The sequence below is a fragment of the Pongo pygmaeus genome, chromosome 7, assembly GCF_028885625.2.
Source record: "Pongo pygmaeus isolate AG05252 chromosome 7, NHGRI_mPonPyg2-v2.0_pri, whole genome shotgun sequence".
NCBI lineage: Eukaryota > Metazoa > Chordata > Mammalia > Primates > Hominidae > Pongo > Pongo pygmaeus.
In genome coordinates this window covers 72564901-72592732 of record NC_072380.2, presented here as the reverse complement: position 1 = coordinate 72592732, position 27832 = coordinate 72564901, and the positions used below count along the sequence as shown (strand labels likewise).

Below are 27832 nucleotides of genomic sequence, written 5' to 3'. Positions count from 1 at the left end.
AAAACTTTCTGCACTAACTGATAGAAGAATGCAGGGCAGGATTAAGGCAGGTCTCACGGATACTGTGCCAACACGGTCTTTAAAATAGACTGGAGAGAATGGAGGCAAAGGGAAACATGAGATACTATTTTATTTTTATTATGGTTGGGCAGTTTTTAAGGCAGAATATTGAAAATAAATGATCTTCAATAGAATATTCAAATTACTTCCTTACATAACATGCTGCCACCTGGTGGCATGATAAAAATTAGGTAAGACCAGTATTTTGGACAGTTTAAATATCTTGAACAGATGCTACAGAGCAGGGTATCTTGTAAGCAAGTGACTTTTAGTTTTCTCTTAGAACTGAGAAATATAAGGTAGCTAAAATGTGGCTTAATTTTCTTCTCAACTGCTAAAAGTCAATGCTATGAATGAACATTACAGGTATCCATTTGCCTAAGTTAATAATAATCAATATATACTAAGTACTTACTATGGGACAGTCACTTTACTGATTTATAAACGTTTTCACTATTAAAAGAAATTCTAACTATGTAAACAAATAAGAAAATTAATATTAACTTTCTTTTGCTTTCAAGAAAATCTATATTTGTGGGATGAAGTTAGACCTTTAAAATGAGCAGAATTACTGAGGGCTCTAGAACCAGGCTCTCCAGGATCAAACCCCAGTACCACTTCTTACCAGCTGTGTTGCTCTGGAACCAGTGCTTAGCCTCTCTGTAAAATGAGGATGATAATGTGGGAAGTATGTGCTTTTTTTATGTTCAATTATAACTGCAACATACAAAACAAATGAAAATTCCTTTGACTTGTATTAAAGATAAGTGATCCTAATAAAGGAAAGATAAATGTAGCCTACTTCATAGGATTGCTAGGAAGGTTAATGTAAAGCACTGAAAACTGTGCTTGACATGTAGTAAGCACTCAATAGGTGTGTCAGCTGTTGGCATGAACGTTTGGATGCAAAGACACATGGGGAACAACAGGAGAAGGCAGTACTGGTGCTAAATGTGTATCTGCTCTGTAGACACTACAGAGTTAAGGAGAGAAATGGTGATCAATGCTCTATAGTCAATTCAAATATCTTGATTAAATAGAGCTAAACCTTAAAAAAGTGAATTGGCAACATATAATGTGCACAATGAGCCCCCCAAAATAAAATATATTTAATAAGACTTAGATATTGGGCAAAGATAGGAGAGTCCTGTGAAAAGCACAGCAGACTAGAATTTGATATTAGGGAGTTTAAGAAACTTCTTCAAATTCTGTGACTTCTTCAAATTCTGTGATTCTATCTGATTTAGGGTCAGTGAAGAAAAACTCATACATCATCCAATAGTGGCTTTTAAATTGTATTTCAAGGCAATTCTGCAGGGGCCACCTTTTGGAATGAGATGGGAGTAGGGACAGCCCTGTGGAGGGAGAATCTCTGCCTCTTCCCCGCCTCTTTCTATAGCATCACCAGTTCCAAAGTAGAGCTGTTGTGGTGTTATTTCTCTCATACAGTTTCTCTGTGTTTCACTAGAAGGAAAATGGCCATTGCTAAATCTACAATCCATAATTTTCTCATTTTGTAGATATGACTGAGCTGCAAAAGGAGAAACGACTTGCCCAAGACTACGCATAATTATAGCAGAAGCAGGATTAGAATCTAATAGTCTTCTCACTACATATATCTTTCCTTTATTAGGATCAGCTATTTTTAATACAAGTCAAAGGAATTTTCATTTGTTTTATGTTGCAGTTAAAATTGAACACAAAAAGCACATACTTCCTACATCCTTTAAAACCCTTTTAGCTAGAAATTATATTGGATTTCTAGGATTATTTTTGGAAGTGTATAAAATTTGTATTATTTACATCTTTTGTCTCTTTCCTACCCTTTACAAAAATTAATATCACCAGTATCAATGCTAATTAAAGGAAAGTAGGGAGTCTAAACACATCTTAATTTCAGCAGGAAAATAAAGAGGGGAAGAAACTAGAACTATTTGATTAGGAAGGTTTGGGGAATATGGCATTTAAGAATTTCCTGTTCCTAGAAAATCAAACACCGCATGTTCTCACTCATCAGTGGGAGTTGAACAATAAGAACACAGGGACACAGGGAGGGGAACATCACACACTGGGGCCTGTCAGGAGGTTGGGGAAAAGGGGAGGGAGAGCATTAGGACAAATACCTAATGCATGTGGGGCTTAAAACCTAGAAGACGGGTTGATAGGTGCAGCAAACCACCATGGCACATGTATAACTATGTAACAAACCTATATGTTCAGCACATGTATCCCAGAACTTTAAAAAAAAAATAGTTGTTTATTTTAGGGTTTGTTGCTGCAGCATAACATAGCAAAAGCTGTGCAATGCTGATTAATAATTGGTTTTCTATGTAAACTTAATAGTTTTAAAAATCATAAATATTGCAGCATTTTACTCTTCAGTACTGAGTATACTAAATCAATGATTAACATTTGGTAATTCAAGTGGATTTAAACTTAGCTCATAAAGACAAATTTCACTCCAAGTTATTCTTAGAATGCTTATTTATATTCAGAAGTAAATATTAAAATGTTTTCAACTAAAAAAAAACTTCCTGTTCCTACTTTCTGTCAGAGGTAACACAAAAATGTTTAATTCCTTAGTAATTTAGTTCTTCCATTTAATAAGCATTTCCTGAGTGCTTGATTTGTACCAGGCACTGAGGACACTCAGATAAATATGAATACCTTAAATCTCAAGGATGTGGTATATAGGATCGATATGCATCCAATATGGGAATACAGAAGAAAAACCTTCAGTTGCTTAGATGAGTAAGGTGGCATGACCACTTCTGAAACAGAAAAGGCCTGCAAGTGAAGGCCTGAAAGACAGGTAAGCTCCCACTCATGTATTAGGAAAACTGAGGGGAAGAAGGGCATTCTGGACAGAGGAGCAGATTTTAAGTTCAATTCTGTTGGAAACTGGGGACAGCCAGGAACGTGAGATAAAGTTAGAGATGTGGTCCTATAGGCAGAGGAACCCTGAAAAGGTAGGAAGCAGGGGAGGGACAAAATCAGAGGAGAGTTTGGAGAATGAATCACAAGGGGGCGACACTGGCCACAGGGAGACTGAGGAGTCCAGAGCAATAACCCAGGAAAGAAAGGTCTGATGGTGGCAACAAGAATGAATGGCAAAGCTCAAACCTAATATCTGTTGTGAAGAAATTAACAGGACTTTAACTGACAGAGTAAAATGGTGATATGTTTATGGATGACTCCGCTTTTGGTTTAAGTGATGAGATAAAAGGGTATAACATGAATTGAGATAAATTAAAAAGGAAGAAAATCAGTTTTCAAGGAAGGAATGAAAAATTTCTTTTAGACGTGGAATTCTAATACATCGTACACGTGGGAAACTCTTGGTAGATGGTGATCTATTTAATTGTGCACCTACATGGGAATATAAGCTACAGATAAATGTGAGTGTGTAAGTGTATGACATCCATTTATTAGCATAATTTTCTTAGGTAATGTTTAGCCACCCTGGTTTAGAAGTACAGAAAATGGATGCAACTTTCAAAGTCAGAGTTTGGATCATCTATGAAGTTCCGGGGATGATGGCCAAATTAGAGGTGAAGAAGCTGATGCTAGTCAGCCAAGTCTACCAAAATGTGGAGGAGAGTGGTAAATATTTATTAAACTAAGCTATCCTCAAGGGATACTGGAAAACTGCTGAGGAAGGCCAGGTCAGATTTCCAGTGAAGTCCTGTGGTATGCATTCATGGGCTTAACACTCAGAATAGGTTTAAGGGGGAAACAAAGCCTTCAGTTTACAACCTCATTACAGCTATATAAAAATACTCATTCCACCAGTTGCAACAAAGCCCAAGACAAGATGGTCCCTCAATGCGAATGAGGTCTACAGACTTTCAAGTACTGAGACAGAATGCAAGTATTAGCAACGGGCCTTGAAACTGGTAGTCTTCCTAGTTACTAATGTCTTAGTAAGTCATGTGTTCTCTCTGGACATAGAAATTCATCTATCCTGTCAGTTTAGGTGGCTTGGTGGGTTACTGATTTCTGTCTTAGGGTTAGCTGGTTGTATTTTCAGCTATTGTCTTGGTGGTATCTAGTTCTTCAGTAGCATAAATACTTCAGCAGCATAAGCATAAGGCTTCTGGGAAGGGTGGGGGTTTACCTAGCCTGCCATTATGACATGAACATCTCTCCATCTAAAAAGGCCTTTTCAAACCACAAAGATTCCAGGCAGCTACTGAAGGAAGAAGCACCTGATGAGAGGCCAATTTGCTTGTCTGGATTTTTTTTTTTTTTTTTTTTTTTTGAGACACAGGGTCTCCCTTTGTTGCCCCAGCTGGAGTGCAGTGGTATGATCTCAGCTCACTGAAGCCTTGCCCTCCTGGGCTCAAGTGATCCTCCTACCTCATAGCTGGGAGTACAGCAGGTGTGTCCCACCATGCCGGGATAATTTTTTATTTTTTTGTAGAGGTGGGGTTTTGCCATGCGGGCCAGGCTGGTCTCAAACTCCTTGCCTCAAGTGATCTGCCCACCTTGGCCTCCCTAAGTGCTGGGAGTATGGGTGTGAGCTACCATGCCCAGCCTCATCTGGATTTTCTGAAATCTCATGTTTTAAAATGCTTGGGCAAAGATAAGGTTTAGGACAGAATTCTACCTACATGTAACAAGTGGGACCAAAGCATAACCAGAATGAAAGACTGAAAGAAGAAGAACATGGTTGAAGCAAATACCTACTTACTTATCCAAACTTTTGTTATCTACCATGTGGGGGCTGCAGAAATGAAAAGAGTCTGTGTCTCTAAAGAACTCAATCCTTATGGTGGGCTGACATGACAAACAAGTGCAATGATATCATACTAAGGTGAATTCATGCCCAGGATGACACAGGAATAAATAGAAGAAAAAGTCTATCAATTCAGATGTCGTGTGTGGTAGCTGGTGGCAGAAGGAAGACATGCTGGTGGCATGGAACACATTCCAGAGGAGGGATCAGACTTGACCATATCCTTGGAGGATCAAGTCGGAAGGAAGGGCATTTCAAGTGCAGAGAATACTTTTTTGTGGGGAAGGGGAAAGAACACTGGAAAGCTGATCGACTCTTAGTTTACTATGGAGAGCATATGGTGTGAGGGGTTGGCAATCAAAGCGTCCTGTATGCCAAGCTAAGAAGTTTGATGCTGAAACTGTGGGGAACCGCTGCATGGTTAATAAAACTGGAGAGAGACATTCAACCTTCATTTTTAGAAAGATCCCAGAGGTCACAGTGTAAATGACTGAAAAATGAAGACAGGAAGTCCAATTAGGATACAATTATGACAGAAGACAATTTGGAGAGATATTTAATAGGTAGAAACAATAACAGGTGAAAAGTGATACGTATTAACTGAATAAATCAATGTCAAGGGGTAAGAGAAAGAACACTATAGAACATAGAAGATTTGCAGACTAGAATAGAGAAGGGCTATCAGTTCAGTTGGATGTGTTAAATTGGAAGGGTGTGAAGATCACTCAGCACAACTCTCTAGGCAGCAGCTGTCAGGGTGGAGCTGAACATACAGCCTAAAAAGGTACCTGAAGTAACAGACTTAGGTGATATCTCAAAGTGGAAAAAAGAACTGGTAAAAAAAATCTGGGGAAGGCCAGTGAGGTGGGGTGGGGGTAAAGGGAGAAGGAGGAAGGGAGAGAGAGGAGGAGAAGGAGAGAAGGAGAGGAAGAAGGAGAGGGAGAGGGAGCAGGACCGGGGGGGTGGGTGGGGAGACAGAGAGAGAGAGAGATAGAGAGAGAGAAAGAAAGAAAATGGTGTCATGGAGCTAAGAAAGAAGTTTACTGAAGAGTAGTCAAAAGTATCAAATATTCCCAAAGGACTGTTTAAGCTAAGAACAGAAAAGCAGAAAAAAAAAAAGGTATAATTCTTGCTTTTTGAGCGCCTATACAGTCATCACTGCCGTTAACATTTTGATGTATTTTCTTCTAGCCTTTACATATTATGTATGATATGTTTTTATTATTCTTTTACTTCTTCTCTATTTTGCAAGCTTTCTTTCATGCAATTACTTTTTTATAATAAACTTTTTCTAAAAGTAAACAAACAAACAAACAAAAAACCCAGAAAAGTATTTGTTAGTTGTGGCTTTTAGGAAGACCAGGATGACCTTGGCCATGGTGGAAGAAGTCAGACTATGAAGAGAGGTGAGAAAAAGAACAAGGAAATGGAGACAGCTCTTAATAGAAGCCAGAAGGAAAAACATCCAGGAGAAATGGAGTGAAAGGATTTTATAAGATGGTTGAAACTTAATTACATGCTGGGAGCCAAGAATCAATAGAGAAGGAAAGGGTGAATATAATGAGATGGTTTGAAGCAACATCTCTGAGGAAATGGGAGGAGACAGCACTCTGCCTGATTGTCCTGTGACAGAACAGACTGGACTTCTCTACAGCCTCTCTGCCTCCTCAGAGTGTGACCCCTGGATCAGCAGTATCTACACTAGTTTAGGGCTGGTTACAAATGCAAGCTCTCAGGCCATACCACAGATCTACTGAATCAGAATCTGCATTTTAACAGAATTCTTAGGTGTACATTAATATCTGGGAAGCTCTAGTCAAAAAGACAACTGACTTAGGTAGGCTGGGCATGGTGGCTCATGCCATAATAATCCCAGCACTTCGGGAGGTCGAGGTGGGAGAACTGCTTGAGCCGAAGAGTCTGAGACAAGCCTCGGCAACATAGAGAGACAACGTCTCTACAAAAAAAATTTTTTTTTTTAGACGGAGTCTTGCTCTGTCGCCTAGGCTGGAGTGCAGTGGCGCAATCTCGGCTGACGCAAGCTCCGCCTCCTGGGTTCATGCCATTCTCCTGCCTCAGCCTCCTGAGTAATTGGCACTACAGGTGCCCGCTGCCATGCCCGGCTAATTTTTTGTATTTTTAGTAGAGACAGGGTTTCACCATGTTATCCAGGATGGTCTTGATCTCCTGACCTTGTGAGCCACCCGCCTCGGCCTCCCAAAGTGCTGGGATTACAGGTATGAGCCACTGTGCCCGGCCCAAAAAAATCTTAAAAAAAAAAAAAAAGACAACTGACCTGAAAAAAAGAAAAATCTTATGAGGCATTCTTAGTTTAGCTTAAAAAAAAAAAAGTAGTCTCCATGCACCCACAACATATATGTGACCATGAAATAAGAGAGTAAGCAAAATAACACAGACATCAGTCCATGGTATGTTAAGAGATGTTATGCATCCCCCGCCAATTCCAATTTTAGGCATTTCAGAGACTTTACAGGAGCCCAACCCATCACAGGCCTGGAGGCCCTAAGAGGGAAGAATAGTTTTGTAGGTCAGGCCAGGGCCCCACCACCCTGTGTTGCCTCAGGACACTGCTTGAGTACCCCAGCCACTCCAGCTCTAGCTGCAGCTCAAAAGAGCCCAGGTATAGCTTGGGCAACTGTTAGAAAAATTTGCCGACTTTTATTTAATCCAGATTTTCCAAGTATTACTTGTGTATACAATAAATATCTATGTGGTTATATATTAGTGTTATTAATGTAGTATATGATAGTACTCTCTCTCTCTATGATCCTGTCTTGAGAAATTCTTCCCACTAAGTAATACCTAGTTTAGGAAGACTAGGGCATTTTATTTTTATGCTCTTTGGAAATAAACTTCAAAGTGTTGTCTTGGCTGCCATTTTAAATTTAAGATCCTAGTTCAAGATAGGCAGCATAAATTCAGGTAAGAACAAAACAGTTGGAATATCAGAGGTATAGTTAAAGGATCTGGGTACCAATATCATCCGGACAGATACTAAAATATTTAAGAGTATTCACTGTAGGATTCACAGGTCAGAGACAGCTCCAAAAATAAAAACAGTACTTCCTAACAGTACTTCCTAGTCTTTACTCCCTCCTTGCTCAGGGTATCACTGAAATGAAGCATTTTATATACATGTATTAGTCCCTTTCGCCTATGAATCTTTACTCCCTCCCAGCTCAGGGCGTCACTGAAATGAAGCATTTTTGTTTGTTTGTTTTCTAAGATGGAGTCTCACTCTGTTATCCAGGCTGGAGTGCAGTGGTGCAATTTGAGCTCACTGCAACTTCCGCCTCCCTGATTCAAGTAATTCTCCTGTGTCAGCCTCCTGAGTAGCTGGGACTACAGGCGCAAGCCACTATGCCCAGCTAATTTTTGTATTTTTAGTAGAGATGAGCTTTCACCATATTGGTCAAGCTGGTCTCGAACTCCTGACCTCAGGTGATCTGCCCGCCTTGGCCTCCCAAAGTGCCGGGATTATAGGCGTGAGCCACCACCACCAGCTTGAAATGAAGCATTCTATATATATATGTATTAGTCCCTTTTGCCTATGAGCCTGTAAAATAAGCAGTTAGCTACTTTCAAGATACAACGGGGGCACAGGCATTGGGTAAATACTCCCATTCCAAAAACGAAAAATTGGCCAAAAGAAAGGGGCTATAGGTGCCATACAAGTTCAAAACCCAGCAGGGCAGTCATCAAATCTTAAAGCTCCAAAATAATCTTTTGATTCCATGTCCCACGTCCAGGGCACAGTGGTGTGATGGGTGTGCTCCCAAGGCCTTGGGCAGCTCCACCACTGTGGCTTTGCAGGGTTCAGACCCCACCGGTGCTCTCACTGGCTGGCACTGAGTGCCTGTGGCTTTTCCAAGTGATGGGTGCAAACTGTTGGTGTATCTACCATTCTGGGGTCTGGAGGATGTGGTCATCTTCTCACAGCTCCACTAGGTGGTGCCCCAGTGGGGACTCTATGTGGAGCACCAAGCCTACATTTTCCCTCTGCACTGCCCTAGAGGAGGTGCTCTGTGAGGGCTCCATCCCTGTAGTAGGCTTCTGCCTGAACATCCAAAGTTTTCCATACATTCTCTGAGATCTAGGCAGAGGTTTCCAAGCCTCAACTCTTGGATTCTGTGCACCCACAGGCTTACCACCACATGGAAGCTACCAAGGCTTGTGGCTAGCACCCTCTGAAACAGTGGCCCGAGCTCTACCTGGGCCCCTTTGAGCTACAGCTGGAACTGAAGTGGCTGGGATGCAGGCAGTAGTGTCCTGAGGCTGTGCAGGGTGGTGGGGTCCTGACCCTGGCCCTGACCTACAAAACCATTCTTCCTTCCTAGGCCTCTGCGCCTGTGAGGGGGGGGCTCCTGTCAAGTCTCTGAAATGCCTTCCAGGCCTTCTCCCCATTGTCATGGCTATTAGCATTTGGTTCCTTTTTACTTATGCAAATTTCTGCAGCCTCTTTGAATTCCTCCCCTGAAATGGGCTTTTCTTTTCTACCACATGGCCAGGCCACAAATTTATCACCTTTACGCTCTGCTTCCCATTTAAGTCTAAGTTCCAGTTTTAGGTCACTTCTCTGCTCACACATGTGAGATAGGCTATTAGAGGCAGCCAGGCCACATCTTGAATGCTTTGTCGCTTAGAAAATTTTTCTGCCAGATATCTTAAATCATCCCATTCAAGTTCCAAGTTCCACAGGTCCCTAGGGCAGGGGCACAATGCAGCCAGGTTCTTTGCTAAAGCATAACAAAAGTGACCTTTGCTCCAGTCCCCAATAATTTTCTCATCTCCATCTGAAACCTCCTCAGCCTGGATTTCATTGTCCACATCATTATCAGCATTTTGGTCACAGTTCAAGCAGTCTTTAAGAAGTTCCAAATTTTTCCTCATCTTCTGAGCCCTCCACACTCTTCCAACCTCTGTCCATCACCCAGTTCCAAAGTTGTTTCCACATTTTGAGGTATCTTTATAACAAAGCCCCACTCCTCAGTACCAATTTTCTGTATTAGTCCTTTCTCACACTGCTATAAAGAAACACCTGAGACCGGGTAATTTATAAAGAAAAGAGGTTTAATTGTATCATGGTTCTGCAGGCTGTACAGGAAGCATGATACTGGTATCTGCTCAGCTACTGGGGAGGCCTCAGGAAACTTACAATCATGGCATAAGGCAAAGGGGGAGCGAGGCACTTCACATGACCAGAGCAGGAGAAAGAGAAAGAGGTGGGAGGTACTGCATGCTTTTAAACAATCAGATCTCATGAGAACTATCACAAGAACTGCACCAAGCGGTATGGTGTTAAACCATTCATAAGAAACTGCTCCCGTGATCTAATCACCTCTCACAAGGCCCCACCTCCAATAATGGGGATTAGAATTCGATATGAGATTTGGGCAGGGACACAGATCCAAACCCTATCTATCAATCAATCATCTATTTTCTTTCTTCTTTTCTTTTTTTTTGTTTCTTCTCCTCCCTCTCCCTCTCTTTCTGTCTTTTTAAATAGAGACAGGGTCTTGCTATGTTGGCTAGGCTGGTCTTGAACTCCTGGCGTCAAGTAATCTTCCTGCTTCAGCCTCCCAAAATACCAGGATTACAGGCATAAGCCATGACATTTGCACTCATTTTTAATATTAATATCACAGCACCATCCCTCCTATTACTAAGTGAATAAAGGGGATTCATATATTATGCTGAGTGGGTGCTTCATTTCCTCGAGTTGAACTGTGTTTCATTATTCTAATTCAGTGTTTCTCAATCTCAATACTGCTGACATTTTGCACATGATAATTCTGTGTTATGAGGAGCTATCCTTTGCATTCATTTACCACGTTGCCTCTTTTCCCCCTCAACAGATCCTTCTTGGATGAAATCATAAAGCTGATTAATAGGAAATCTATAGATTAATAGTAAACTTATTTCCAGCAACAACACAGCTAGTGCTGGAACAAAGCTGTTGTTATCTTATGCTGTAAATTATCCAATCCCTTACAGGGAACTGTAACAGTTAAACTTCATGGTGTCCACTTGTATTACAGTAACTGGGCCTTGGTTAAAATGTACAAATAGACTACAGCACAACATCAAAAGGAAACAGGTCCAATTCTAAACATCATCAATGTGCCATTTTTATGTAACCTCAACAAATAATAACAGTCTAAAAAATCTTTTAAGAGGGTTCCCTGTGCATTAAAATTTCTCTACACATGGGTGCCAAGGATCAGCTGGGATGTGAGTAATTCTCAACAGATTATAAAAAAGAGGATGATGACCTTCTCTGAAATGTCCTAACACCAACCACCACTGTCACTAGACAAGTGGGATGTGTCATTAGAATACCTGCCTTATTCTTAACCCATCACATGATCAGCTCTCACAGAAGAGAGTCCTCCAGAGAGCAAGCTGAGGATAGATCCTGTCTGAGCCCATGGTCAGTTTCTACCCACTGTGCTAAACCACCTCTCCCATAGAGCTCTGCTTATTCTCCTAAGGAACAAAAGGATGGCACAGTTAGGAAAAGCTGAGCCCTTGAAAAGCAGAAACATAAGGCATAGCACTTAGAACAAACTTCCCCATAATTAATATAATTTCTGTTTTTTTCTAAGTCCAAGGGTCAACCTGATCAAGAATCAATGGGCCATGCATGCCTAACATTTACCTCCTTGGATCTAATTCTGCAGGATAATTCTTTCTTAAATCTCTGAGACAGTATATTGTAATTTGTCAGCAGCATAGTTTGGTCTTGGCTTTCCTGCCATAGGAACTGATGGTGAATGCCTATCAAAAGGCAGATACCAAATAAGTGCTGGTTTAGTTCTCCTCCTTCCTACTTCTCTAAGGAGGAAGAAATCCTTTCGTTAGTCTTCCTTGATCCCAAATGAAGAAACTAAATACTTGTTTTCCAATATTACTTGTTGAATGAAATAAAAGGGATGACATTGAGACTTTATATTAGATATTAAGGAATTACTGTTAAGTTATATATGATAATGGTATTGTGTTATATTTTTAAAAATTACTTATATTGAAATATTTATAGGTAAAAATATTTCTGGCATTTGCTCAACAAATGGGATATAAGACTTAAAATGTCTACATGGTGATAACTTCTAAAACTAGATGATGCCTATAAAGGTTTACTTTTTAAAGTGATAGTACCGATTAAGTTAATTTGAAAGAGCAGCCTGCCCCGGCACAGTGGCTTGAGCCTGCAATCCCAGCACTTTGGGAGGCTAAGGTGGGAGGATATCTTGAACCCAGGAGTCTGAGACCAGCCTGGGCAACATGGCAAGACTTTGCCTCTACAAAAAACAAAAAAATTAGCTGGGCATGGTGGCACACACCTGTCATTCCAGCTACTTGGGAGGCTGAAGCAGGAGGATCACTTGAGCCCAAGAGGTTGAGGCTACAGTTCAAACCACTGTACCCCAGCCTGGGTGACAGAGCGAGACCCCATCTCAAAAAAACAAAATAAAACAAGGCTTAACACCAGCTCTATCAACTTCATTGTGAGCCTACCAAAATGCTTTGATATACATGATGTAGAAAAATAAGCTAATGAATAAAAGTGTATTGTCCAAAAAATGCCTTTTACTTAAAAATCTGTCATACAGACATTGTGAATGAATGCGGTTTATCTTCTAACCAGGACTTTCACATTAGTACAATTTCATCTTTAGCTACTTCTGAGAAATGCAATTAAGAAAGTCTATGCATAATATGCTGGGCATGGCGGCTCATGCCTGTAATCCCAGCACTTTGGGAGGCCACAGCAGGTGGATCATTTGAGCTTAGGAGTTTGAGACTAGCCTGGGCAACACAGTGAAACCTCGTTTCTACTAGAAGTACAAAAAATTAGCCAGGCGTGGTGGCGCATGCCTGTAGTCCCAGCTACTCAGGAGGCTGAGGTGGGAGAAGTACCTGAACCTGGGAGGTGGAGGTTGCAGCAAGTTGAGATCGTGTCAATGATGCACTCCCAACTGGGTGAGAGCGACACTCCATCTCAAGAAAAAAAATAAAATAAAATAAAGTCTATGCATAATAAAAATCTCAACATTAATTATTATTTGCTAGGCAAATGCTAAACATATATGGAGGGAACTATTTGTATAAAAATTTGCTCTGTGCAGAAATGCAACATAAAGAACTCTTGTGAAAAAGTTATGTTAGCAAAAATCTAGTAATTTGAAAAAGAAAATCTGTATTCTTCAAGAACTCATAAAATACCAACAAGCTTCTATAGCCCTATTCCATATTCTAACACTAGCATTTTATTGTGGTTGGGAGGCTTCTTCCTGATGAATTCTCATTTTTAAAATTGTCATCATGGTGTTAAAGGACTCAATCAGTTTAAGTTGGATGTACACAGTTATTTTTTGATTAAACTTTTTAAGGTAATTATATATAGATTCACATGCAGGTGTAAGAAATAATACAGAAGAATCCCGTGTAACATTTATGTAGTTTCCCCCAGTGGTGACTTCATACAAAACTACAGTATTAATACATTGTTACAAAAATTTTTATCATTTCAAGAAAGTTACACAGATGGGATAATACAGGATCAACCTTTTGAGAATGGCTTGATTCACTAAGCATAGTTCTCTCCAGATTTATCCAGATTGCTGTATAGTATCTGTAGTTTCCCCCTTCTTATTGTTGAGTAGTATTCCATGGTATAGATGGACCACATTGTAACCATGCAGCCACTAAAGTGTCCTTCAACTCAATGTCTCTAGTCTGTTTCCAGTTTTTGGCCATTCTGAATAAAACTACTATGAACATTTGTGTATAGGTTTTTGAGTCAACCTAAGTCTTCATTTATCTGGGATAAATGTCCAGGGGTGCAACTGCTAGGATGTATGGTAGCTGCATGTTTAGTGTTTAAAGAAATTGCCATTTTTCCAGAGTGGCTATGTTATTTTACATTCCCACATGCAATGTAAGAGTGATCTGGTTTCTCCACATTCTCTTCAGCATTTGGTGTTCTCAGTATTTTTCATTTTAGCCTTTCTGACATTCTGACAGGTATGTAGTGACAGCTCATTGGGTGTTTTCCTTTCTTTTTTGAGACAGGGTCTGTGTTGCCCAGTCCAGTCTCAAATTCCTGGGCACAAGTGATCCTCCTGCTGCCTCAGCCTCCCCAGTAGCTGGGATTACCGTACGGCTTACACCAACCAGGCCTGGCTTACTGAGGTTTTAATTTCTACTTCCCTAATGGCTAGTGATGTCAAAGATCTTTTCTAGTGCTTATTTGCCATTTGTAGATCCTCTTCAATGAAATATCTGCTCATATCTCTCTTGAGCATTTTGTAATTGCATTGTTTTTTTACTACCGAGTAAAATTACTCAATACTTTTGAGAATTTTTATTTCTAGCCACTAGTCTTGTGTTGGATACCTGGTATGTAAATATTTTCTTCCACTCTGAAGATTTGTCTTTTCATCTACTTAAACAGTCTTTCACAGGGCAAAAGTTTTTGAAGGCTAATTTATCACTTTTTCCTTTTATGAATCATCCTTTTGGTGACACATATGCTAAGGATCAGATACTGAAATTTTTCTTTTTCTTTTTTTTCCCCTAAAAGATAAATACTTTCATATTTTACATTTAACTCCAGGATTTTGTGTTAGTTTTTTTAAGGTGTGAGACTTAGGATGAAGTTCATTTATTTTGCCTATGGATTTCTAACTGCTAGAGTTCCATTTGTTGAAAAGGCTATCTTCTTCCATTTAACTACTTTTGCGACTTTGTTAAAAATTAGTTGTGCATATTTGTGCGCGTGTTTCCAGGTTACTTATTCTGTTCCATTGATCTATGCATCTATCCCTTTACCAGTATCACACAGTCCTGATGACTAGCTATGCAAAACTTGAAATCAGTGGGTGGATTCATCCCATTTTATTCTCCTTTGCTAAGTTGTGTCAGCTACTTTAGTTCTTCTGCCTTTCCATATATATTTTATAATAATATTGTCTATATCTACAAAACATTGTACTGGAAGTTTGATATGAATCGTGTTAAACATTTATATCAATTTGTGAATAAGTGACATTTTACAAGGTTGAATATTCCAAACAGTAGGCATAGTATGCCTCTCCATTTATTTAGATTTTCTTTTACTTCTTTCACCACTGTAAGTAGTTTTGTAGTTTTCAGAATATATGGCCTGCACATGCTGTTTTTAGATTCACACCTAAGTATTTCATTTTATTTTTTGTGTGCTTAAAAATGATATATTTTGAGTTTTGGTGTTCATGTTTTCATTGCTAAAATATAGAAATACGATTGATTTTTATGTCTACCTTGTATCCTGCAACCTCGCTGAACTCACTTTTATTTGTTGTAAATCCCTTGAGATTTCCTACTGAGACAATTACATCATCCACAAATAGAACAGTTTTTATTTCTTCCTTTCTCAGTTGTATGCCTTTTCTTTCTTTTTTTGCTTTACTGCAGTGGCTAGAACTTCCATCAATATGTTGATTAATGGTGAGAATAGACATTCCTGCTTTGTTCCTAATCTAAGGAACAAGGCCTTTGACCTTTTGCCCTTAAGTATAACATTAGTTGTGGGGTTTTTTTTGGTGTGTGTTCACGTGCTCTTTAACAAGTTGAGGAAGTCCTCCTCAATTCTTATTTTTCTGAGAGTTTTTAAATATGTATGGGTGTTGAATTCTGTCAAATGGTTTTTCTGCATCAACTGCTATAATCACATGGTTTCTCTTCTTTACTCTATTAAATGGTGGTTTGTTTTTGAATACAGAGCAAGCCTTGCATCCCTGGAATAAACCCCATTTGGCCATGATGTATATACTTTATACACGTACACACACATAATTTCGTATATTGTTGAAATTCTATTTTCTGGTATTTTGTTGAGGATTTTTGCTTATATATTTATAAAGGCTATTGGTTTGTACTTTTCCTTTTTTTGTATTGTCTTTGGTTTTAGTGTCAGAGTAATATCAGTTTTATAAAATAAATAGGGAAGTGTTACATCTATTTTCTGCAAAAGATGGTCTAGAATTGGTGTTCATTCCTTTTTTAAATGTCTGGTAGAATTCTCCAGTGAAACCATTTGGACCTAGAGATTTCTTTTTTGGGGAGTTTTAAAACTATGAATTCAATTTCCGTTATAGTTCATAGGGCTATTCAATTTTTTTCTTTTTTTGAGACGTAGTTTCACTCTTGTTGCCCAGGCTGGAGTGCAATGGTGCATCTTGGCTCACTGCAACCTCTGCCTCCTGGGTTCAAGCGATTTTCCTGCCTTAGCCTCCCGAGTAGCTGGGATTACAGGCTCCTGCTACCACGCCCAGCTACTTTTTGTATTTTCAGTAGAGACAGGGTTTCACCATGTTGGCCAGGCTCAAATTAACTTTTTCATACTGGCTGGGTGTGGCAATTTGTGTTTTTGGATAAACTGGTCTATTTCATCTAAGTTGTCACATTTATGTGGGTAGAGATATTCACAGCATTCCCTAATTACCTCTTTTATGTCTGGAGAATCTGTAGTGATAGCTTCTGTTTTGTTACTGACATTGGTAACTTGCACCTTTTCTGTCAGTTTTGCTAGAGGTCTGCCAATTTTACTGAAGTTTTTAAAAAATCCAGCTCTTTGTTTCACTGATTTTTGTTTTCAACTTAATTAATCTCTGCTCTTATCTTTAATATTTCCTCCTTTCTATTTATTTTGGGTTTTTCTTTTTTGTGGTTTATTTTGCTTTGGGTTCTTGAAGTAGCAGTTAAAATTATTTTGAGACTTCTTTTGGTTTTTTTAATTATACTTTAAGTTCTGGGATACATGTGCAGATTTGTTACATAGGTATATACGTGCCATGGTGGTTTGCTGCACCCATCAATCTGTCATCCACATTAGGTATTTCTCCTAATGCTATCCCTCCCCTAGGCCCCCACCCCCCAACAGGCCCCAGTGTGTGATGTTACCTGCCCTGTGTCCAAGTGTTCTCATTATTCAACTCCCACTTATGAGTGAGAACATGTGGTGTTTGGTTTTCTATTTCTGTGTTAGTTTGCTGAGAATGATGGTTTCCAGCTTCACCCATGTCCCCTGCAAAGGACATGAACTCATCCCTTTTTGTGGCTACATAGTATTCCATGGTGTATATGTGCCACATTTTCTTTATCCAGTCTATCACTGATGGGCATTTGGGTTGGTTCCAAGTCTTTGCTATTGTGAACAGTGCTGCAATAAACATACCTGTGCATGTATCTTTATAGAATGATTTATAATACTTTTGGTATATATTCAGTAATGGGACTGCAGGGTCAAATGGTATTTCTGGTTCTAGATCCTTGAGGAATTGCCACACTGTCTTCCACAATGGTTGAACTGAATTACCCTCCCGCCAACAATGTAAAAGTGTTCCTATTTCTCTGCATCCTCCCCACCATCTGTTGTTTCCTCACTTTTTATTTATTTTTTTTGAGACAGAGACTTGTGCTGTCACCCAGGCTGGAGTGCAGTGGCGTGATCTCGGCTCACTGCAAGCTCTGCCTCCTGGGTTCATGCCATTCTCCTGCCTCAGCCTCCCGAGTAGCTGGGACTACAGGAGCCCACCACCACGCCTGGCTAATTTTTGGTATTTTTAATACAGATGGGGTTTCACCCTGTTAGCCAGGATGGTCTCATCTCCTGACCTCGTGATCTGCCCACCTCAGCCTCCGAAAGTGCTGGGATTACAAGCATGAGCCATCGCGCCCGGCCGTTTCCTCACTTTTTAATGATTGCCATTCTAACTGGCATGAGATGGTATCTCACTATGGTTTTGATTTGCATTTCTCTAATGACCAGTAATAATGAGCTTTTTTTCATATGTTTGTTGGCCGCATAAATGTCTTCTTTTGAGAAGTGTCTGTTCATATCCTTTGCCCACTTTTTGATGGGGTTGTTTTTTTCTTGTAAATTTGTTTAAGTTCTTTGTAGATTCTGGATATTAGCCCTTTTGTCAGATGGACAGATTGCAAAATTTTTCTCCCATTCTGTAGGTTGCCTGTTCCCTCTGATGATAGTTTCTTTTGGTGTGCAGAAGTTCTTCAGTTTAATTAGATCCCATTTGTCAATTTTGGCTTTTGTTACCATTGCTTTTGGTGTTTTAGTCATGAAGTCTCTGCCCATGCCTATGTCCTGAATGGTATTGTCTAGGTTTTCTTCCAGGGTTTTTATGGTTTTAGGTCTTATGTTTAAATCTTTAATCCATCTTGAGTTAATTTTTGTATAAGGTATAAGGAAGAGAGTTCTCTTCTATTGTGTGCATTCAATGATATACATTTCCCTCTCTTAACACTGTTTTAGCTATTTTCCACAAATTGGTATGTTGTATTTTCATTTTCATTCAGTTCAATGTGTTTTTTGTAATTCAAGACTTGCTCACTGACACACAGAAGTGTACTGTTTAGTTTCTAAGTATTTGTAGATTTTCCTAATTTCTGTTAAACTGATTTCTAGTTTAATTCTATTTTGTTTGGAGAATACATTCTGTATGATTTCAATACTTTAAAATCTTTGAGGTTTATTTTATGGCCCAGGACATGGTCTATCTTGGTATACATTCTGTGGGCACCTAAGGGATGCTGAAGTCTCCAACCATAATTGTGAATTTCTCTATTTCTCCTCGCAGTCTATCAGTTTTTGCTTCACATATCTGGTACACGCACGTTTAGCATTGTCACATCTTTCTGGAGGGCTGATTCTTTTATCGTTGTATAATGTCCCACTCTGATAATTTTTTTTTGCTCTTAAGTTTACTTTATGTGGTATTAATATAGCTACTCCTGTTTTCCTTTGATTAATGTTTGTATAACTTTTCCTATCATTTTATTTTCAACCTAACTGTACTGTTATATTTGAAGTGAGTTTCTTATAGATACCATATAGCTGAGTCATTGTTTTTAAAATTCTCTCTGCTAATCCCTTTTTTTTTTTTTTTTTTTTTTTGAGATGGAGTCTTGCTCTGTCACCCAGGCTGGAGTGCAGTGGCGCAATCTCGGCTCACTGCAAGCTCCGCCTCGCGGGTTCACGCCATTCTCCTGTCTCAGCCTCGCAAGTAGCTGGGACTACAGGCGCCCGCCACCACGTCTGGCTAATTTTTTGTATTTTTAGTAGAGATGGAGTTTCACCATGTTAGACAGGATGGTCTCGATCTCCTGACCTCGTGATCCGCCCACCTTGGCCTTCTAAAGTGCTGGGATTACAGGCATGAGCCAACGCGCCCAGCCTGCTAATCCCTTTTGATTTGTGTATTTTGACCACCAACATTTAGTTATTGATATATGAGGGCTTACATCTGCCATTTTACTTTGTTTTCTATTTTCTTTCTCTTGCCTTCCTGTGGGCTAATCAAATCCCTTTATTCCCCATGGCTTATAATATGCCGGAATACACTGATAATCACATCAGACAGTGGTTACTTGTTTATACTTCAAACATCAAACATAATTTGCAAGACTTGAAGAAAAAAGTCTATCATATTTATCCATATTTTTGTTTCTTATGTTTTTTTCTTCCTTTATGGTGTTCTAAGATTCTTTCTTCAATCATTTCACTTCTATTAGAAAACTTCCTTTAGTCATTCTTTTATGCAAATTTGCTACTAATAAATTCTTGGTTTTTCCTTCTCTAAGAATGTCTTGATTGCACCTTCATTTCTAGTTCTTTTTTTTCTTCGCTGGGTAAAGAATTCTGGGCTGATAGTTCTTTTCTTTCTGCTCTTGCAAAACACTGTGCTATGTATGTTTATTGTGGCAGTATTCACAATAGCAAAGACTTGGAACCAACGCAAATGTCCATCAATGGTAGACTGGATTAAGAAAATGTGGCACATATACACCATGGAATACTATGCAGCCATAAAAAAAGATGAGTTCATGTCCTTTGCAGAGACATGGATGAAGCTGGAAACCATCATTCTCAGAAAACTATCACAAGGACAGAAAACCAAACACCACATGTTCTCACTCATAGGTGGGAACTGAACAATGAGAACACTTGGACACAGGGCGGGGAACATCACACACCGGGGCCTGTTGGGGGTTGGAGGGCTGGGGGAGGGATAGCATTAGGAGAAATACCTAATGTAAATGATTAGTTGATGGGTGCAGCAAACCAACATGGCACATGTATACCTAGGTGACAAACCTGCTCATTGTGCACATGTACCCTAGAACTTAAAGTGTAATAAAAACAAACAAACAAACAAAAACCACTGTGCTATTTTCCCTGTCCTCCATGGTTTCTGATGAGAAATCTGCTATCATTAGAACTGTTTTTCCCCTATAGGTAGGATGCTGTTTTTTGCTGCTTTCAAGATTTTTTTTTCTGTCTTTCACGTTCAGAAATTTGACCATACAGAGGTTTGTCATCATGTGGATTTGTCTGGGTTTAACTTCTTTGGGGCTGTCTTCAATCTGTAGGTTTATATACTTTTTGCCACATTTAAGAAGTTTTCACCCATTACTTCTTTGAGTATTTTTCAGAGCCATTCCTTTTTCCTCTCCTTCTAGGACTTATGACGCATCATATAACGTCAGCTTTTGTTATAGTCCTATAGGTCCCTGAGGCAGTGTTCATTTGTTTCCTCAATTTTCTCCCTGCAGTTTAGACTAAGTAGTTACTATTGTTCTATCATCCAGTTCACTATTTCTTTCCTTTATCTCCATTCTGCTGTTGAGCCCATTCACTAAGTTTTTTTTTCTAGTGTACAAAGAGCTTTGAAAGAGTTTTTAAATTTCAATTATTGTATTTTTTTAGTTTTAAAATTCCTGTTTGGTTCTTTTTTTTTTTTTATCTTGCATTTCTTTTGCTCAAATTGTTTGTTTGCTAAGACTCTTTTGTTTCAAGCATGTTCCTTGTTTGTTGAGGCATTTTAATGATTGCTGCATTAAAATCTTTGTAAGATAATTTGAACACCACTGTCATTTCACTGTTGGCACCTATTATCTTTTTTTCATTCAGTTTAAGATCTTCCTGGTTCTAAGTATGATGAATGCTTTTCTATTGAAACATGGGTATTTTACATACTATGTTATGAGACTCTGGGTCTTATTTAAACCACCGTTTAGTTGGCTTCCTCTCACTCCACTCCAACAAGGGAAATGGTGGTGGTAGGGTGCTACTTCATTACTGCCTGGGGATTGTGGAAGTGAAGCCACAATTTTTTCTGTGATGTTTGGCTACAGTAGAATGGTTACTTTCTAAGAGTGTTCTGACTTGCAAACACTGTTCTGACCTGCCTATTTCCTGGTTCTCTGGCTAGAAGACTTTCTTTTTCTGTGCCTGTTGACCTTTCTAGGTTGCCTCTTTCTCTAGCACCCAGTCTCGGGTACGTGGCAAAAAGAAAACCAAGGGAAATCATCACTGTGTCATTCCTATGGCACCAAGGTCTACTAAGGGAAGTGTGTAGTAGGTGTAGTAGTAGGCTATGCCATCTAGGCTTATGTAAGTACACTCTATGATGGTCACGTGACAATGAAATCACCTGGTGACATATTTCTCAGAATGTATCTCCTTTGTCAAGCGACGCATGACTGTATAATATTTTACCTAAGAAAGAATTCTTCGGTGAAAATATCAATGCTGTAGAATTACTGTAGTCAATTTCTAGGTTCAAGGGTTAATCAGAAGAGCTCCAAGTATCATTCTTAATAAATATTTACTGACTGCTTACTATGTTGAAGGCACATGCTAGCTGTTGCCCAGGACCCTGACCTCTGTTATCCTTACAGCAGTGATTCTTAACTCATTTGTTTTTTAGAACTACTTTCTGTAGTTGCTCTTATAAGCTGTTCTTATCTAGAAATCGGGAACTAAGCATTACTTTGGATAAACTTCTACTTTTCTTAGCTTCATTACCTCTTTTTATAAAATAACACTATAGTAATACATTTACCTTAGAAAGGATCAACTATGTAATCATCTATTTTTAATATGCATATACATACTACCTCCAAACACTTATAGCATAAAAGAATACATGGTGTTCAGACAAGTTCCAATAGTTCAGGCTGATCAATGGAAATAACTGAAATAATACAAATTTCATCAATAGATGAAACAGAATTCTCATGCTTTGTAAAATGTCACACAGCAATAATATAATACTTTAAGCAGAAGTGGTGATGTAATATATTGACAGTTAAAAAAATAAATAAAATTAAAAAAAATAAGCAGAAGTGGATATAAATAGCTGCAAATGTTCTGGTGTCCTGAAACATTTCCAAATTTCATTAGTGTGTTCTTTATTTCCCTCCCATGCAACACAAAAAAGATTTCCCTACCATGCAACATGAAGAAGTCCAATACCTTATATCTTTGAGTACAGTGGGTTCCCAGAGAAGAAAGCCATTCTGCTCAACATAATCTGAAAGAACAGGACTACACTATTCTCCTCCATTGCTCAGACTGACTTTCTATGAATGTGATTAAAATATAACTCTCAGAAACTGTAGGAAATTGTTTAGAAAAAGGGAGGGAGTGAAAATATGTACAAAAATGTAAGAAAACATTCAGGCTTTAGAAGGCTCAGTATGATTTAAGAGTCTGACAGAAGGTGAATGTTACAAGGGATTTCAAAGGGAAGAAATTTTCCTACTTTATGATGTTCAAAGACCATCTGACTAAAAACTTAAATGATAAGTAAAATGAAGATATGTAAAACATTTCTATTAAGTATAAAGACGAACATTTTAAAGGGCCTCTTATTTACCTCTTCTACATTGGAAGCAGTCTTAGCAGACGTTTCCATGAAGATGAGTCCATGTTCTCGTGCAAAAGCTTCACCTTCTTCTTTTTTTACTTCTCTTCTAGATTCTAAATCACTAAACATGGGAAAGAAAGGGTCACATTATTAATCAACATGGCACAAACAGAAGCATTGGTGGAAAGTGTACCATGGAATTCAAAGTTGTGATGACCATTCTTTTAATTAATTTTTAACATACTAACTGTATTATTCAGGGTATTATGAGGGTTAGTATTTAGAACACACTGTCTAGTTTCAAAGAACTAACAATCCAACAGAAGAAAGATTCTGTGTTAGAGTTCTAGAATGTTAGAACTAGCCGTAACTTAAGGGAGCCTCTAGTCTAATACCTTATATCTTTGAGTACAGTGCATTCCCAGAGAAGAAAGCCATTTTGCTCAACATAATTTGAAAGAGCAGGACTATACTATTCACCTCCATTGGCCAGACTGACTGAGTTTCTATGAATGTGATTAAAATATAACTCTCAGAAACTATAGGAAACTAGTAAAATCCAAAGTACTAAAGATACATTACATCACTGATTCCAGTTTGTTTAATTCCCAGTTTCTTCTTAAAGCAAAATTGATATAGACAGAGAGAGAGAGAGAGAGAGAGAGGGAGGCAGGGAGGGAGGGAGGGAGGGAGAAGGAGTAGAGAGAGACAGAAAAGGAGAAAGGGAGGGAGAGAGAAAGTATAAGCTAGAAATTTCCAATGAAAGCAGGGTATTCATTTTTATCATACTAGAATTGTATTAGTGAGGTAGGGGGGAAGTAGCAGTTGCTTTTAAAGCGTGTTTTATTTTTAAAGTTAAAAAACTTTACTATTATATTTATTACTTTTTATATATTATTATTACATGTTTATACATGGAAAAAGATGTATAATATAATGTCCACATACTTCCAGCTAGCCTTGACATATTATTTGCCAGACTTCAGGTTTCTTTCCCTTTAAGAAATAAAATCAGCAACAGCAGAATCACCACCTGTGTGTCTCTGATCCCACTCTCCTCCCTCTTACCCTAAAGGTAACCACTACCTAAATTTGGTGTTTTCATTCTCATGTATGCTTTTGCATTTATCCTCATGTTTATAACCATAAATAGTATTTATTTTCCATGTCTTTGAAAATTCAGATGTAGCTACTGTTTTACAACTTGTTAACTTTGGTCAACACTATGTTTTTCAAATTTATCCATATAATACATGTAGATCTAGTTTACTTTTTAACTGGTATATTACAGTATACTGAATGAATGCAATACAACTTAAATTCTCTATGAGACAAAGTTATTTATAATTTTTCATTATTACAATGTTACAATAAGCATTATGTATATATATATATATATATATATATACATATTTGTGTATACATGTGCTAAGGCTTTTCCAGGGCAGTTTTTTTTTATTTTTTCAGAGACAAAGTCTCACTATGTTGCTCATGCTGGTCTTGAACTCTGGGACTCAAGTGATCCTCCCACTTTGGCCTTCCCAATTGCTAGGACTACAGGACTGAGCCACTGCGTTAAGCCTGGGTAGGACTTTTCAAACTGTGTCATGACTCAATGAATTGTAAAAATCACTCAGTAGGAAATAATCAGAATTTTTTTTTTTTTTAAAGAAACAATAGGCCGGGTGCGGTGGCTTACACCTGTAATTCCAGCACTTTGGGAGGCGAGGCGGGTGGATTACCTTAGGTTAGGAGTTCAAGACCAGCCTGGCCAACATGGTGAAACCCCGTCTCTACAAAAATACAAAAATTAGCTGGGTATGCTGGTGGGTGCCTGTAATCCCAGCTACTCAGGAGACTGAGACGGGAGAATTGCTTGAACCTGGGAGGCGGAGGTTGCAGTGAGCAGAGATCACACCACTGCACTCCAGCCTGGGCGACAGAGTGAGACTCTGTCTTGGGAAGGGAAAAAAAAAGAAACAATATATAAAATATCAGAGTGTATCACCTACATACATAAGTTCCATGTACTGTTTCATGGAACTTATGTATAAAGGTATAATTTATGAATATTTTATGTGTAGGTGTATACACAATTTACTAGGTCATGATGTAAAATATATTTCTTACTATAGGTCAAGTCAAAAAACTCAAAAGCCATAGTACTTGACTATATACTTAGTGCAAAGTTTTAACATGATGTAAAATATATTTCTTACTATAGGTCAAGTCAAAAAACTCAAAAGCCATAGTACTTGACTATATACTTCGTGCAAAGTTTTAAAAATACCTCAGTTTTCCAGGCATTACATCATATTGTCTTAATTCACTCCCTCTGAATCCCACCTAAGTTGCTTAGGTTACTTAAGTATCTTTCTTTTAATTTATGCCCCCCTTTTTGTTTAGGGTTTGCATTACAATCCTTACACTATCAAAAACCTTTCATTTTTTAAATCTCTGCTTCCTATTTCTTATATAACCAATTTATTAATAAAATGTCATAGTAAGAAAAATCTGTGTCATCTGTCGCTCTGACTAGGTCACTGCCCTTCACTGGCTCCCTACTGCTTAATGTGTCTAATTCAAAAATTGCTTATTCCCTGTTTTGATGTCTATCCACAATTCAATTCATCTAAAAATAATCATCTCATTTATTTCTCTCTGTTCTTTCTTGTTCATTATACTCCTGATTTTAAAGGTCATCCACCTACGATCATCAGAAACATCTCTTGTTTACATACTATGCTTTGTTTATTTCTTCTCACATTTGAACTATCAGCTCCTAGTGGTCGGCGACCAAATTTAAGCCACCAGTAAGCTGCCACTCATCATGTTTCAGCCACAAGGAAAAAATCGGTAAAATAAAAGGATAAAAATTCTCTTTATTCTCCAAGTATTCTCCTCTTATTATTTCATACCTTGAATGGCAGAATAACAATTTCCATTGTAGAAAGACTAAAGCTTCCCTCCAATAGCTTTATAACCTTAAAAAGGTTTAGTGAGATGATTTAAATGTGGAAAAGAATACCCAAGAAACGCCTTCAGAGAATATGATAACAGTTTCTTCTCTACACAAAGAAGTAAACAATGTTTAGCTTTTTATAATGTAAATATCACTTAGGTAATATTTTCTCTTAATAGCAAATCTCAATTTCTATTAAAACAACACTCTAAAATCTATACAGTATAATGATGTTTTACATTATAGCTTTTTTATAGCTCTTTTGAGGTGTAACAGACATAAAAGAAGCTGTACTTAGATGCAAAATTTGTTGAGTTTTAAGATATGTATGCCTGTGAAGCCATCAGTCTCCCAAAGTTTCCTCATACTCCATTGTAATCCATTCCTTCTTGCCCCTGCACCCTAGGCCGCTGATGATCTGCTTTCTGCCACTACAGATTAGTCCACATTTACTAGGATTATTATATAAATGTAATCACATGGTATTTTTGGTCTGAGTTTTTTCACTCTGTAATTATTTTGAGAATCATCCATTTTGCTGCATGTATCAATAGTTCATTCCTCTTTATAGCTGAGTTGTAGTCTGTTGTAATGCTATATCACTATTTTTCCATTTATCTGTTAATTGATATTTGGGTTGTTTCCAGTTTGGGGCTATTACAAATAAAGCTGGTATGAATATTTGTACATAATTCTGTGGACATATGAAGACATATTTATGTTGGGTAAACATCTGGGAGTAAAGTGGCTAGGAAATATAGATGTGTGTTTTATTTCTTTTTTTGAGACAGGGTCTCGCTCCATGGCCTAGGCTGGAATACAGTGGCATGATCATGGCTCACTGCAGCCTCGACCTCTCAGGCTTAAGTGATCCTATCACCTCAGCCTCTGGAGTAGCTGGGACTGCAAGTATGTACCACCATGTTCAGCTACTTTTTAAAAAAATTTCTTATTTTTGTATAGAAGAAGTCTCCCTACATTGCCCAGGCTGGTCTCAAACTCCTAGGCTCAAGCAATCCTCCCGCCTCGGCCTTTTAATTTCTAAAGAAACTACCAAAATTGTTTTCCAAAGTGATTGTATCATTTTACGTTCCCATCAGTAGTATATCTTCTGTAGTAATTGCTGGTTCAAATCTTTTGATCATTTTTAAAAACTGGATGTCTTCTTATGAATGAATTATAAGCATTCTTCATATATTCTAGATATAAATCCTTTGTCAGATATATTTTTCACAAATAATTTTTTCTAGTCTGTAGCTTGCCTTTTCATTTTTGTAACTGTTTTTCTTCAAATTTATTTATTTAAATTGATAGATAAAATTGCATATATTTATCATGTACAACATATTGTTTTAAAGTATATATACACTGTGGAATGGTTAAATCTAGCTAATTTGCATTATCTCACAGTTATCATTTTTTGTGGTGAGAACACTTAATATCCACTCTTTCAGGATTTTTCCAGAATGCACTATATCATCATTAACCATGTCACGATGTTGTATAATAGTGTAACCGTCTTTTGAAGAACAAAAGTTTTAAATTCAGTTAAAGAACAATTTATTGATTTTTTTTCTATTTATAGTTCATGCTTTTCTCTGTTCCATTTAAGAAATGTTTGCCAAAACAGGGTCTCTAAAATTTGTTTTCTTTTAGAAATTTTAAGTAGTTTTAGTTCTTACACTTAGGTCTATGATCCACTTCCAGTTAATTTTTGTAAATGGTATAATGTAACGGTTGAGGTTCATATTTTTACATATGACTATTAACTGTTTCAGCACCATTTGATGAAAAAGATTACCCCTTCTTCAACTAAATTAGCATCTCTGTCAAAAAATTAATATATATATATGAATCTACTTCTGGAACTTCTTATTCAGCTCTACTGATCTATGTCTGCTTATGCCAAACAATATTAAATTGATTATAGTATAATAAATCTTAAAATTTGTAGAATAGTAAATTCTCTCCAATATTGTGCCTCTTTGTCAAAGTTGATTTGGCTATTCTGTGGCCTTTGCATTTTCATATAAACTTTAAAGTCAGCTTGTCAATATCTACCCTCCCAAAAAAGTCTGCCAATGTTTGATAGTTTGATTAGGGTTACAATAAAACTTTTTTTTTTTTTTTTTCCTTGGAGACAGAGTCTCGCTCTTTTGCCCAGGCTGGAGTGCAGTTGGCACAATCATAGCTCACTGCAACCTTGAACTCCTGGATTCAAGCGATCCTCTCACCTCTGCTTCCTGAGTAAGTAGAGCTAAAGGCGTGTGCTGGCATGCCTAGCTAGTTTAATTATTATTTTATTTTTTGTAGAGATACGGTCTTGCTACATTCTCA

The 27832-nt window shown here is 38.1% G+C and overlaps 1 protein-coding gene across 1 annotated transcript in view; it reads right to left on the bottom strand.

Moving 5' to 3' along the window:
- Positions 1–27832, bottom strand: part of RAB2A (RAB2A, member RAS oncogene family) — a 102804-nt gene that overhangs the window by 7764 nt on the left and 67208 nt on the right. Inside the window, exon 6 of the mRNA XM_054499519.2 lies at positions 22543–22654. Within this exon, the coding sequence (XP_054355494.1) occupies positions 22543–22654 (112 nt within the window). The remainder of the gene's footprint in view (positions 1–22542; positions 22655–27832) is intronic.